Source organism: Cinclus cinclus, chromosome 5, assembly GCF_963662255.1.
Source record: "Cinclus cinclus chromosome 5, bCinCin1.1, whole genome shotgun sequence".
Lineage (NCBI taxonomy): Eukaryota > Metazoa > Chordata > Aves > Passeriformes > Cinclidae > Cinclus > Cinclus cinclus.
This window is the reverse complement of record NC_085050.1, coordinates 43575840-43591191: the sequence shown is the minus strand read 5'-3', so window position 1 is coordinate 43591191 and position 15352 is coordinate 43575840. Positions and strand designations below refer to the sequence as shown.

Genomic DNA, 15352 nt, shown 5'->3' with positions numbered 1-15352 from the left:
TACAGTTGACAAATTAACCTCTGCTTTCCTCTCTCTAAGCTGCTTTTACTCTGTAAAATTAAAATTATAACTAATTTTAATAATAACAAATAGCAGATAAAACAGGAGTGACCAAAATCTTTTGTTTAGCTAAAAGCTGAAACTTTTAGCATTTTTTGCCCAAATGATCACATATTCCAATAGACTACAGGGGCAGCCATTCACAACACCCAGACTCTGCTTTGCCACTTGACTCATTTTGTGCCTTTGGGCAAATTACTTAACATCTTAGTCTACTTCCTCCTGCATAAAAGGAGAAAACTTAACTCAGTTACCTCATAAAGGTGTTTAGAGGGTTGATTACTTAATATTCGCACAGCATGTTGAAGATGTAAAGAACTTGATGCTAGAGGAGTATCTTGAGGCATCTCTGTAGACTTTTTTCCAAACTTGCTTGCATAAATAACTTGGTAAGACTAAGGTGACTGTATGTAGCAGTAGGGATCAGAGTCAGGAGTAGTTAAAATTAATATGGACATGAATAAATAAAAATGTTGCTTAAAAAGTGACACTACTTAGCAGTTTTTAATATTTAGGACACTAGGAATTTTGAAAAATTGAAACAAGGAATCCAAATGATATTCCATACTAGGTTGAAAATGCTGAATAATGGCAGTTTATGGTGGTGATTGGGCCTAGGTATTTTAATTTGTTGCTTTAAATCTCTTCTTTGCTGGTTTTATACTCATGGTTTGTAGAATTAATTGTTCCTAACACAGTGAGCTAATAAAACTGAAATAAATTAATTAAATATTGGCCAAACACATCTTCTGGAAAGAATGACTTTAATTGGGAAAGATTAAAAAAACTCTGTACTTCATGACAACAGTATGCCAGTAAATGTTGTTTAATGGCCTTCAGGTTGTAAACAGACTTTTAGATTGACTAAATGCAAAAGACTGTTCAACTGTTGGAGTTTTTAACACAGATTAAGTAATAAATATGTCTCAAAAGCCATCTTAAGCTTTCAGTATGCTTAATTCAGCCTATTACTTAATTAAATATATATATATATATTTTATACCAGTTTTAAAGTAAGTCTGTCTTTCTGGAACTGATTTTAAAAATCTGCTTATTTGTCTTAAATTCTTACTGTCACCTTGCTCTGCTTTTGGATGTGCAATTGCACAAATCTGCTACTAATCTCTTAAAACAAGCTAACGAACAAAAAAAGCCCAAGGCCTTGAAGATTTGCTTTGTGTCTCCCTTTGTGTCAGGGAGCATAGCTCAGCAGAAGAGTGGACCTGTTGTGTTAGCAGATGAAGTAAAGAACCCCGCGATGGAAAAACTGGAGCTGGTGAGAAAGTGGAGCCTGAACACTTACAAGGTATGCAGCCATATGTGTGCATATGTATGTATGTATTTTATAAGTGAGTTTGCTACTAGATAGCAAGGAATAGAGCTGTATGAAAGTAAGCTGTTGTTGCAGTAAGCATAAGCAAGAATGTATAGGAAAGGCTTAGTTTTCTTCCAAGTGTAACATTCTTTGTTAAATCCCTGTTGTAATGTGGAAAATCTTTAATAGGTATTACTGATTTAGCAAGGTAAAGAATGTTCCATTTCTAATGTTCCCTTCATCATTCCAAATGTAGATATTTCAACACTAAAGCTTGGAATTAAATACATTTGCTCTTTTTGAGTTGACTGCTGATACAGTAAGATTTTAGTTGATGTGAAAAAATCAGGGGCATCTATAAACTCAAAACTTGCTAATTGCTGTTCTGATGGTTTTGTTTCATCTTGGCTGATTGTTTTTTCTTAGTGTTGTAATAGTTCTTTCAATTTGTGTGTGTTTTATATGCTTCTACTTCATGATCAGTTGAGATTTTATGAAATTAAAATAATAACGTAAGAGTAATGAAAAGGTGCTTAAAGCACGCCAGTTTGCCAGAAGTGACTCTCATTAAAAAGCTATAAAGTAAGGAACAACTGTCATGGAATATATTCCTGTCAACAGTTTTAAACAAAGGCCAGTTTTGAAAAACAGCTTCTTGTTATGCTTACAACTTAATTGATAGAGTTGTGGAGAGGTGCATCAGTGAGGTCTACATCAAACTATAAAGAAATTAACAATCTGTGGAAAGTCCAAATCCCTCCAGTGTTCTTTAAGTACAGGTAAGAACATCTTCCTCAGTGAGGATGAGAAGCAGGGATGGCGACGTTCTACTCCTAGTAGATGCTTATACTGTCTTTCTGTTAGAATCAGAAGTTTCTTTTTTTATTTTTTATGTCTAATTAAATGGCTTTTAGATTTACTACTTTCTCGTCTAAATCTATCTAAATATTGTTGAAACTACGGAAGTTGCAGTCCAATGGTATCCTGGGGTGCCTTAGGAAGAACATTGCCAACAAGTTGAGGGAGATGATCCCGCCCCTCTCCTCAGCCTTGGTGAGGTCTTATCTGGAGTGCTGTGTCCAGTCCTGGACTCCTTAGGACAAGAGAGATGTGGAGCTCCTGGAATAGGTTGAGTGGAGGGCAGCAAACAAGATGAGGAGGCTGTAGCACACCTCTTAGGAGGAAAGGCTGAGGGAGCTGGGCCTGTTCAGCCCTTGAGATGACTGAGAAGGGACCTCATGAATGCCTGTGAAGTATCTGAGGGGATGGTGTCAAGAGAATGGATCCAGGTTCTTCCCAGTGGTGCCAAGCAATAGAACAAGAGGCAGTGGGGAGAAACTGATGCACAGAAAGTTCCACCTGAACATAAGGAAGAACTTCTTTACTGTGCAGGTGATTGTGCACTGTAACAGCTTGCCCAGAGAGGTTGTGGAGTCTCCCTCACTGGAGATACTCAAGAACCCTCTGGACACAATCCTGTGCAGTGTGCTCTAGGTTGGACTTGTTTGAGAAGAGATGTTGAACCAGAGGACCCAATGTGGTCCTTTCCAACTTGACCCATTCTGTGATTCTGTCTGTCAGCTACTTTGGAGTGTGATATGGTCCAATCAGACTACATGCTATTCAGGTGAAGTTGTTCTTTAAAATTCTCTTGTCTCTTTAAAATATTGACTCCTGGGATCAAATCTCCTATACTACAACTAAATAGGACAGGACTTGACCTTATTCTGTATTTTTAGTACCTTGATTTAGAAAACAAACCCACAAAAACTCACAATGTCTCAAACTCACTGACATGAACTAACAGCCAGAGAGGACTAGTGAAAAATGTTGGGACACGCTGGGTCTTGGATTTTTGTGTAGAACATTATTTCTTTGACTGTAATGTCTGCTAAGTACAAATTTTTTTGATTTCTTTTATGGCTTTAGCCTCCCCCTTGCTGAGATCCAGAATCACACCATTAATGACATAGCCAACAAAGACTAGCATTTTCAGAAAACAACATGTTTACTTTTATCTATTCCCAAACATGCCAGATGTGCCGGTTATGATCTTTCTAGAATTCCGTACTGACTTTGAGGTATAGAATCATTCAGAGAACTTACAAATCCATTTTGAGTTGATGGAGTATTGTGCAACTGTACTTGGAGATGCCATATATATGTGTTGTAGGCTTCAAACAAAAAGCATATTTAATATGGTTAAGGACAGTATTTAACTTTGTGGACATATTGGCTTGCTTTGGTTCCTGTCAGGAAGATCGTGGGAAGAAGTGTCCTCCTTATCTCCTAGTAGCTAACTGTTCACAGGTTTGAAGATGCAGAAATAAAGGACAGGAGTAAATGTCAGCACTTGAATCCCTCTGAATTTAAAATCCCTGGTGTCAATATACCAGACATTAATCTAGAAGGGGAGCTAGTGGTGAAATTTGTTGTTAGGAAGTTCTTTAGGAAACTCACATGAGTAGTTCCTATACCATGGTGTCTGTATCAGGGGTTGAGAAATCTTAATTATTGGGTAATGTTCAGAAGTCATTCCCATCTGTAAATGGCTTTGCAATTACCATCATCCTTCACATTTTCCAGTCAAATGCTCTCCAGTAATCACGAGTTAGTGTGAAGAGAAATTGCCCTTCTTTCCATATTCTAGTGACAAGGTCTTTTTCTATTCTTGCTTCTGCCCATGCCTTCCCCTTTAGATAAGAAAGACATTTTCTGTCTAGCAAAAACATTTAGGCCCAAGAAAGTCAAGATTCTTCTTGACTTTCAGCAATTCTAATAAGCTTATCTTTTAATTTTTCATACAACTTGTTAAACTTTGAGGGGAAAAAAAGGGCAAACCTGTTTTACAAACCTCTCTAACACTGGCCTACTTGTAGAACATTTATTTCTGAGACATGCCCAGTAATGCCTCTGTTCATCTTTGGCATATGCAATTTAAAATATATTTCTCTTAAATGTATTTTGGTAACTGTGCTAGTTTTGCATTGAAGCCAACCCATGGAAATGATTTTTCTGAGAGGAGCTGCGGAGAGCTTCTTCTGTGTCTGACAAAAACCAAGCAGTGATTGGTTTTGAGAACTGACAATCTGTTCAACTGCTGAGAAAGTTGAACACGCCTCTATGAACACACATGTTAAAAATAAACAAGCCCTGGGAATCTCTCTTTTTTCTTTCTGGCCTCAATACAGGTAACAGGCTGGTCTGGCCCCTCTGTGCGGCCGGGCCAGGCCAGGCAGACCCTGTCCCATTCGGGCTGGGCCCCAGCAATTGCTAGGCAGGAGGAGGAGAGGCCATTGGCCACTGACATCCTGGCTGCTTCCCTCTCCCCCTAGTGCAGCCAGACCAGCCTGTGGTTCAGCTGGAATGCTGCTGCTGCTGAATTTCACCAGAAACCAGTGGGAGAGGAAATCATCAACCCAGAGCATGCTGCTGCTATGCTCTAGCCTGGCTGCTAAGATCCTTCCCCACAGTGCAGCCGCCGAAAAAATCTGCACTGTAAAGAGCTCTGGGCTGCCAACTGGCAGGGATCACATGACCATCTTCAGGCCTCAGGCAAGATACTAACTCTTTCACTGCCCAGATGAGACTTGCAGTCCTTCCATCCTATCTTAAGTGAAAGAAAAGAACAGAGTGAAGACATGTAGAGAAACAATGTGAAGGCATCAATGTCAGTAAGGACGGAGTCAGGTCCCAGATGGGAGGGGATGAGAAGATGCTCTTACTTGGACTGAAATTCTCTTGTAAGGCTATGCTGAAGATATGATTGTTACCACAGATTCTTTTTTCCCTGTAACTCATTGAAAAAGCATGGGTGGATGGAGCATTCAAGTTGTAGACATGAGCAAAGACATCCATGCAGAACAAGCAGATGTAGCGTGAAGTAGCTGTGATCTCATGAGAAGTTTGAACAAAGAGAAGAGTGATGAAGACCTCTGTTCCCAGAGATTACGATGATCTTAGAGATAGATAAAGAGAATCTTTGCTTCTGAACGGCTCATCCTTAAAAGTGTACCCCATTAGCTAAAGAGTGAGTCCTCGAAAACAGTTGTGGGGAAAGCTGTGAGTCAAGGGAAGGAACTTTTACTCAGTGATCAGATTTCCATTCTCCTGGGTGGCTGATTAGCTGTGACACTGAAGCCAGGAGAACTGTTTTCTTGTAGAGAAGTCTCTATAGCATGACAAGAGACTCCATAAGTAAACTGAAGAAAGACTATTCTAGAGGTGATAGACTGACTGAAATGTTTCTGTACATTGTCAGTGGGAAAGAAAAGAGAGTGTGTGAGGGGAGGAGAAGTGTTCTGAAGGTTTTATCCTGATTCTTGCTATTCTTTTAGGCCTGTTAATAAAGTTCTTTATACTCTTTAAAGTTGGAGCCTGCTTTGCCTTATTCCTAATCCTATCTCAGAAGAGGAAATGAGTAAATAATTCTAGTGGGTGCAGTGGCATTTGGCCAGCACTAAAACCAGTACATAAATTGGTGCATTGGCTGAGAAATCTCAAATTGGCAAACCAAAACCACTATAGTAATTTTTTTTTCCCTCTGAACTGTTTTTCTTAGTTTTGTATTGGATGACTTCTTTTTGAGTTGCATGGTCTTTTTCATGACAGTTTCCTTTATAGATACTTATAGAACAAAGCACAATGGGATTAATATTTGAAATTTTCTTTGCTAGTGAGAATATAGAGCAACTTGTGTGCTTCTACTAGTCCACTTAGAATTGGAATAAATCAGAATAGACTTGGGCATTTTCTTTATCTTTTTCTACATCTGAGTTGAAAAAGTATGCAATGTAAGTCTTTCCAATCACTGGTTTTTCCTTGCTTGTCACTCCTGGTTTTTTTTAGGTGTTTTGCTGTGACTTATGAAGAAACTACCCCTTCACTGAAAACAATTTCTTCATTTGTAATTTACTCTTGCTTTCAAAAATTTTGCTTTTCATGATTCACATTTTTCTCTTGCATTTCCATGGGGGTTTGTGTGTGAGCATCAGTTCTTTTGGAAAATAACCAAAATTTGACCATCACTTCCATAGTTGCTAATGAAAAGCTTATTTATGCTCTGAGCACACTCAGAACTAAGCTCCATTTTGTAATTTCTCTTGGAGTCTTTGGTAGTGAAGTTGTATTCTGTGTTATGATTTGTTATGCTCTCCCATATTTGTGGTGCTTTACAGACAAATGTCACCTAGATTAGCTGTGCTTTTTCTTGTGAATTACTTGAATCTAATGAAGTAGCCCAAATAGTCTGTATCTTGTGACCTAAACCTTATGGGTCATGACCAGCTTGATCTCCTTGATCAGTCATGAGTCTCTCCTGTATTCATCTATTACATTAAGAAGGAACATGGAAGTTCTAGCAGGTGGAATGTACATCTCCTTTGGACACAAGTAAATATGGTGTTAAATTAAAGTACTTGAATTGGGAAACCCTGGGAAATCCAGTGCTGTAGTGGATTTGGGGAGTATGTTATAAGATAAGTTTGGGCAGTATTTCACAAAAAAAACCCCAGCAGCTTTGTGGTTAGGTTAAGTCCTTTTAGAGTAGTTGTGGCCTTTAATACTACCTTAATTTCCTTGTAACTTTTGTTTCTAGCAGTAATTTTTCGTATATCTAAGTTGGTTATCTGTTCATGCCTTTGGACCACAGATTAATTTACTATAGCAGTAAATAATTCTGTTATCCATAGAGAAACTACATAGCTTGGCTACACATCTTCTTTGTAAATGGCTTTTCCTATGTCTCAGTCAAGGGAAACTCCACTGTGCATCTTGGGAGATTCACTGCCAAGCTGGGCTCGAATCTCTGGCAGAGAAGGTGTCACAGATCAGTGGAATGTGGTAGCAGCCTGCTCTGTCACAGCCATAGGCTGGGTGAGAGTGTCTACAGCCATGTAAGAGCACATTTCCTGCTCAGTGTTAGCGAACTGCAAGCCCACTAAGAATTTGACTTATGTCAGAAAAGAAATAGTCTTTCTGAGTCAATCATCTCCATTTTATAGATGTGTAAATAATAAGTGCATTTTAATAATTCTGTGTGTTTCTCAGTAGGAGTTCCCAGTTTTCTAGTGAGCTTTAAAAAAACATGCTGAAAACCACCACCTTCTTACTTGCCCCCTAAAAAAAAACCTCAAAATGAACATTTTTTGGAAAATGTAGCATGGATGTTCTGATCAGATAATTGGTAGACAAAGCCCAAAAGATTACTAACTAGACATTTTTTATGTGGAATTGTAATGCTCTTATTAATTGACTTAAATGCAGTAGGCTAAAATGCTTCTTTTAACTTAATGAGATTCACCAAACCTATAAAGAGATAAGTGTTCTTTTACTTGAGAAACAATTAGTTATGCTTTTGATTTGCTAACTTGAATATTCATCTTAGTAGGAGTTGAGACTTGTCGAACTGTTCTTGCTGAGTCCTGATATACTTCTAAAGGCTGTGTTGTTTTTTCAGTTTGTTGTGCAAATGTATATTGGGAGGGGTGGTTGTGAAAGAATTGTGTGTAATTATATGTCCCTTGAAGCTGAAAATGGGTGTATGCTGTGTTGTCTTGAATATGCTTGAATCTTTATAATTTAATTTCTTTTCTGCAGTGTACACGTCAGATCATCTCTGAAAAACTGGGTCGTGGCTCAAGAACAGTAGACTTGGAACTAGAAGCTCAGATAGATACATTGAAAGACAACAAAAAAAAATATGAAAATATCTTGAGACTAGCACAGACACTGTCCACGCAGCTGTTCCAGATGATACATACCCAAAGGCAACTTGGAGATGCATTTGCTGACCTGAGTTTGAAATCATTAGAACTTCATGTAAGATTTTTATAAGTGTTTTTTTATAAGTGTTAAAAAAATACAGTTGCACAGATGAAGATAAGCCGAATTGACTCATGCAGGATATCTGCTAGTTACCAGATAGTTTTATAAACATTGTAGTTAGCAATATATTACATTCTCTTTGTGTTGAAAGCTTATGTGATTCACTTAAAAGTGTAGGAAATTATTGAAATTACTGTAGTTCTTTATTGTTTCTTAAATGTTAGCCTCTAGTTGATGGCTGAACTCAAGAACTGACAATTTTGCTTTCTAGAGAAGATGCATTTTGGTATTAATTTTGCACCTAATGAAATGTCATCAAAGTGCTCCAAAGTATTACGTAATTTCAATTACAAAATGTCTTTGGGGAATGTGCCTGGGAATAGGTAGATTAGGGCACGTTACTTCACTTGTGTGCATTGAATGTGAGTAAATTATTTTCCTGTAGCATATTTAATCCTTGGGATTTGATCTCAAAGTCCTTTTTTAATCAGAATTTTCCTACTAATAAGACTAATCTGTATTCTTATGTTGTCTGAAGTTGCTGAGCAAGAGAGGCAATCTTGAGATATATGGGTTGCTATGATTCCATGGTTTAGAAGTTAATATAACAGTGGCACTTTCTGTTGCCAGTAGTAATGCTCTTTGCTGTAAAGAGAGACAAGGTGGATATTGCTTAAAGAGTATAGTAGATGGCTTGCTTCTACCTTGCTTGTTCTGCATTTGTGAAGTTAAAACAATTTGATCCTTTGGAAAGCCAGTATTAAGTGGTTTAATAATTCCCTAAAACAGCTGCTGAAACAGCTCAAATTATCTTTGTGATTTTAAAAACATGTGTCTTTTCATAATTCTCTTTTCCCATTGAGTTTTAAGGGAATGGGTGGAGTTCCTGCTTGCACAGAGGAACCTTAAGTGATAGCTAGCTGAAAAAATGTGAAACTGCTACACTACTGTGGAGGAATTTTTAATATTAGTCTGACAGATGAAAATTGTGAAGGTAGAGCACTTCCAGCAACTAAGAAATTAAATTATCTCCTAAAAGAAGCTTTTAATAATCAGTTTATTCTTTACACATATGGGCATGTAGTTTGTGGCAGAGGTTAATTATTATTATTATGAAATATATGCTGAAGCTGGATGTTTCTTCCAAAACTTGTATGGAATTTTTTATTTTTATTTGGAAAAGTTTTGCTTCTTGGAGACTTGCCTGGTGTTTGTCTCTTTCCTCTTTGTGTTTTCCCTCTGTTTAATCTGTAATGTATTATCATCTGTAGCCTGGCCTACTTTTGGATATTTGGATTTTTGCCTCTAAAACTTGTGGAGGACTAAAAGTAAAATTTCTGAAAAGTTAGTCTTTAATGTGGTAACAGTATATAAGCTTAAATAAAATGCAAAAGCCCCCCCAAGTCTCAAGGTAATACTTCTTCTTTTATACATTATAAGAAAACAAAATTTTAATGTGGTATATGGTGAGGTATTACTTCATGTGAATGGGTTGCTGTTTCTCTTATGGATACAAAGATAACTGCTGGTTCCAAGCTAATGTGCCTCTAATTATTTAGGCAGATTTTAATTTACCTTAGCATAGAGTATGAACTGAGTGTAAACTGGTGAAGAAAGGATTTCTTGTGTGTTTTATAAGAGGTATCTGCAGAGGTCCTGGACAAAACTGAAGCGTTTGCATGAAACTATGAGCTATTGGAAAGATATGATTGTTGGTTAGCATATTCCTTAGTACTGCAGGCCACCACAGTCCCATCCTTTCTACCTCCCTCTTTGAACTGATAGTGTTGTTGATTTGGGTCTGGGATGATCTGGGTGAGAGGACCAGTTGAAAAACTAATTGGAGTCTTGCCTGCAGGAGGAAAAATAATGGGACTAACCTGCTGCAAGGGGCAGTCCTACTTTTATCTGTGCTAGCATGCTGCTATTTCTTGTCTATACTAGCACTCGTGTTAGCTGTGTAGCTGGCAATGTTAGAACAAAGCCAGCTGGAAAATACTTATTTTGGGTTTTTTTCCAGCAAAATCTGTAGCAATTTAGCCAACTGCTTTTGCTGCTCAAGCAGCTGTACAAAGCAAAGATGACAGATCTTTAGCAGTTTTTACAGGGTTTAGCTCATGAAAATTTGCATTCTCTTCCTTGTTTCTTCTCCTTCAGTCGCTCACTTCCACTGCACCTTCTTTTCTAGAGGATTCTTCCCTTACCATTACCCATTACCCTTACTGACATGAACTTGTTAACATGAAATATCGTTTGGCTCTGGTGTTAATTTTCTAGACAGATGAAAGGAAATTGAGAGAATACTTCTGACTCGGTTGTTGTCAGTGTGCAAGACTAAAAAGACCAAAGTTCCAAATAAGAACCTAGTGTGTCTTACAGTCATTACAATGAGGTATTGTACTCTTTTGTGAGAATTCCCATTTGTAGAATAGGGCGATGCCATATGGAAGACATAATAATTGGGTTAATTTGGCATCCATGCATTAGGAAAATCTTTGCAGCCTTGGTCAGTTTACACTGCTGTTAACAAAGAGACATGGACAAGCTTATATCTAAATGTGACTAAAATGCCTTGGAAGTAATTTTGCCCTTGTCCCTTTGAAATTTATGGATGAGCTACATTAAAAATTCTGTTTGCTATTCATTATAGTGCTCTGCTCTTTAATTATTTACAGCCTATTAAACCATTATAGATGTTGGGTTTTTTGCAGTGCTCCTTTCCAGAATGTAAGAATAAATCTTAATAGCTAATTAATGTTTTTTACTCTTGTGAATTTAGTTACATTACTGTATTTAATGTAGCAGTGTCTCTATTTGTATTAAAGCATTACTTAGACAGCCATGAGAGATGCTGGATTAAAACCCTGATGAATGACAATGTGAAGATTGCATTACCACTTACTTTTAAGTAACATTCAAGATATCAGTGTGCAGAAAAATCACATTATAAAATAGGATTTAGCATCATGTATGTTAACATGATTTTAAATCCTAACAACATTAAAAAAATCCTAACATTATAAAAAAATCATAAACTATGTTTTACTGATGTTGTTGAGATTTTATAATAACTGTGAACTAAATATTGTATTAAAATCATATTGGATTAATCACAGTCATGCCCAAACAGAAATGAAAGACCTGCCACATCTGTATTTGCATTGTTTTTAGTTGCTGATGAATGCTACAATTTCAAATGATCTACAGCTTTGTTTTATCTGTTCTTTGTTTATAGGAGGAGTTTGGCTACAATGCAGATACACAGAAACTTCTAGCTAAAAATGGAGAAACACTTCTTGGGGCTATTAACTTTTTTATTTCCAGTGTGAATACATTGGTGAATAAAACAATTGAGGATACGTTGTTGACTGTGAAACAATACGAAAGTGCCAGGTAGCTATCCTGTGTCTAGCTCTTTTCCTTATGAATTAATCCTCAGGAATCAGACTCTGTATCAGCTTAGGCCTTGTATTTGAGTGACTAACCTGTCAGATAAAAATCCTATAACACAGCTCTCATCTGTTGAGTGTTTCTGTTTAACTGCAAATGATTGCACAGATCTTCAAATGTTTTTGTACATGGTCCCTTGTAGACTGAATTTTACTTGTTAGCTGTAGGAGTAATTATAGCTGGTTTTTCCAATGTGCTAGATTAAGGTGGCTTTTTTAGTGTGACAGTGGAAGATTTCACACTAGCTGCATTGCAATAGGTAAAATAATCTCTTTGACTAAAAGACATTTAGTCTTGTGCCTCTGTTGATGAACAATGTCTGCAATTCACACTTCGGTTTTTATGCAGAAGTCGCAGGCTCGGTCAGGAAGAGGAAAATAAAACAGTAATTTCTTAGTCAGTGAATAATGGTTTTCCTACCCTGGAAAAGGTTAGTTTTAGATGTGGTGTAATATTCTAAAGCCGGGTTCCTTTTCCCTTGCAGGGCCTTGTAGCTCTTTCTTGATGTGTGGTTCCATTCTTTCACTTACCAGAATAAAATGCATTTATTTTAATTTGACAAAGGATGTAGTTTATGCATGTAATTTTTTGTGATATTTTGGCTCTCTTAGATCAGAAGATGCAAGCTGCCTGAGTCTTGAATTTCTTTCCCCCTCTTTTTTATTTTTTCTGTTCTAATGGAGAATTAATGTGTAGATAAGGTATTGCTTTATTTTTGACACATTTTTTAAAAAAAATTAATTGGTCCATACATTTTCCAGGTATCCCCTTGAAAATTTATGCAAAATATATCTGCTGTGATTGTCCTTGTTAGTAATTTTCAATATATGGTTCTTCTGTCCTGAAATACCTTCATTGCTTTCCCTTTCTGTTCACTAAAGAGATCAAATATTTTGCCATTTTAATACGGCAGATAAATTATAAAGGTTCTTCACTGACATGGCCAGTTCATCATTTTGCACTGTGAAAATGGGTTGCATTTATTTCTCTGTCTCTTCTTTCACGTCCCTAGTTGCACTTAAGCATTCATCTGTTCCCCCTCTTCTATCAGCTCTCTATTAGGTTAGTAGTTTTCTTTTTGGAATTAAGCCATAAATTACATATAAATCCTCCATATAAAGCATGGTGGCAATGAGAATCAGGAAGCTCCCTGTGAATATTACTCCTTTTACCTCTGAAAAGCTTGTATTTTTCTTCTGAGCAGTTGCATCAACTGAAAATTGTGTTGTATAACCTGTTTTTAATACTGATTTGTTTCCAGTTTAAGAAATGGCGGTAAGAAAGCATATTTCAAAGGTCAGAAATAGTGTGGTTTGTCCCATTAAAATTGGTGAATATGCTAGGTTCCACTATTTGACAGCTATGAAAAGTATGGAAGGAAAAGTGATGCTTTGGGCAGGCCTGCACCATCTTTTTGCAGTCTCTTTTTCCATAAGACAGACCAAGTTCTCAGAAAAGTATTTGTGGAAGAGTTATGAAATGTCCAATTAATGCATGTGGAGAAGCCTGGAGCATGCTGAAATTGCTTTAGGTCAAGAGTTTGATGTAAGAGGCCTGCTCGTCAAACATCTGCTTAAAGGGGGTGTCCTGCTCTTGATGTTTCTCTTACTCTCAACACAAACTCTCCAGTGAACTGATTCAACAGCAGAATGACCTGAAAAATACTTGCTAGCTTTTTCCAGGTTAGTAGGTTGAGATGTCCCAGGAAAAGCTCTGACTACTGAAGACTGTACAAAACAGAGGGGCAGAAAGCATGTGGCTGAGACAGGAGCAGAATAGAGAGGGTTCTCATTCAGGCAGTTTTATACAATGTGGTTGATAAATAAGAGGAAGGAGAAAAAAACTTGCCCAAGTTTTTTTTTGTTTTTTTTTCTGTACTTAACTGTTTTGTTCATCTTCTGTTGTACTTGGACTTATATGTGAGGTCAGTTTTGAGCCGCTGTGCTTAGATGGGGCTTTTTCCCTTCTCCTTTTTCTTCTCAGGATTGAATACGATGCTTATCGAACAGACCTGGAAGAGCTGAATCTTGGTCCTCGTGATGCAAATACTCTGCCAAGGATTGAACAATCACAGCAATTGTTTCAAGTGCATAAAGAGAAATATGACAAAATGCGTAATGATGTATCTATCAAATTGAAATTTTTGGAAGAAAATAAGGTAAACTGCTATTTCTCATGTTATGTTTAGGAGTTTTGTTCTAGAGGTTTCTGCTTTCTAGAAGTATTTTAAGTTATTACATCTTTAAATATATATTAATTTAAAAACAGAGCAAGCAAAGAAAATAAGCTGACTTTTCTGAGTTCTTGCTGTGTTACTGGAGAACACACTTTTAAAGCAGGCACTTCTAGAAGTTCCTTAGCAAGCTGCTCCAGCTACAAATGACAAACATTATGGCAGTAAGTTTCTTGTTGATACAGGAGGTTTCAAGTTTGCAAAAGCATTACTTTTCCAGTTTACCACATTTAATGTTTAAATAAGTGATATAATTACTGATTTAATATTCAAAGAAATACATATGTTTGGCAAGATTGTCGTGGGGATTATGTACAAAGAAAGCAACAAACCATGAAGAGGCTTCTTCAAAATTAAGATTTTTTTAAGAATTTGAACTGAGAAGTACTACTTTCTATAATTACTGCCTTTATAGTTTCATAATTTAAAACAGGACTCTTGAACTGTTGGTTTGAAGGGTGGGGTTTTTTTTTCTACAGTGTTTATTTCAACCCTACCATTTCATCCATACCCTCATAATGATGGAATTCTTACCCTTCTTATTCTACCAGGCAAAAAATAAAACTGCCATACAAAACTTTTAAACTGTCCTTTCTTTGATAAATACATCCTTTTAAATTGTCTCTAATTAGATGTGAAAATTACAGCCTTTCAAGATCTGATTTTTGTTCATACACATGTTAAATGAGATGGTTGTAATGATGTGTGGCTATATTTCCTATGCCTTCAGAGGAAAGGGAACGTGATTAAAATTTACATAGGAGGTAGTTGCCAGTTTATCCAGGGTTAAGATTATCAGTAGGTTAACATTTTCAGTATGGGTTGATTAATGTATTTTAAAAATTTAAACACCGGTTAAAAACAGCCTGTCAAAGAATTCATGACTAGCCGGAGATGACAATAGGAAACCTTGCTCCTTGCATGGAAGGAGGAAATTTTAAAGGAAAAATCATGGGGACAAGCTAAACCAATTAAAATTAATCATTATTTTGTATTCTTGAATATATTATCACATATTCAGTTGCATCAGCTTCTTAGAATAAAGATGGAGGCCAGGGAAGAAACATGAATCATCAACAGATGATAAGAACGTGGTTGAGAAAATAAGCAAATGTTTTGGTTTCCAAAAAATACATGCTTAAAACATAGCTCCTGAGCACCGTTCCTTCATACATACATACATACAGGGCATCTGCATTAGGACTCCCTGGTTTGGAATCACATAGCCATCAAAAGTTGGCTTAGTGATGGACCAGATCATCAGGTGACTAAAAAAATTGGCATTGGCCTGATGTTATTTCTGGTTCTTGCTAAAAAAATTGGAAAATAAAAGGATGGAAAAAAATCATATTGAAATTAATTTTCTTGAAAAAGCTGAAGTCTAATGTAAATGCTGATGCTGAGTCTTTAATTAGAAAATGGTCCTGAGAACTGAGTTTTAAAACTATGCTGGGTTGAAAACAGGTGTG

At 36.8% G+C, this 15352-nt stretch overlaps 1 protein-coding gene across 5 annotated transcripts in view; it reads left to right on the top strand.

The window, feature by feature from the left end:
* ARFIP1 (ADP ribosylation factor interacting protein 1) overlaps window positions 1-15352 on the top strand; it is a 41619-nt gene that overhangs the window by 19518 nt on the left and 6749 nt on the right. For all 5 annotated transcript variants that reach the window (XM_062492903.1, XM_062492902.1, XM_062492901.1 and 2 more), the window contains 4 exons: window positions 1257-1366; window positions 7973-8194; window positions 11436-11593; window positions 13634-13808. In XM_062492903.1, the coding sequence (XP_062348887.1) occupies window positions 1257-1366; window positions 7973-8194; window positions 11436-11593; window positions 13634-13808 (665 nt within the window). The remainder of the gene's footprint in view (window positions 1-1256; window positions 1367-7972; window positions 8195-11435; window positions 11594-13633; window positions 13809-15352) is intronic.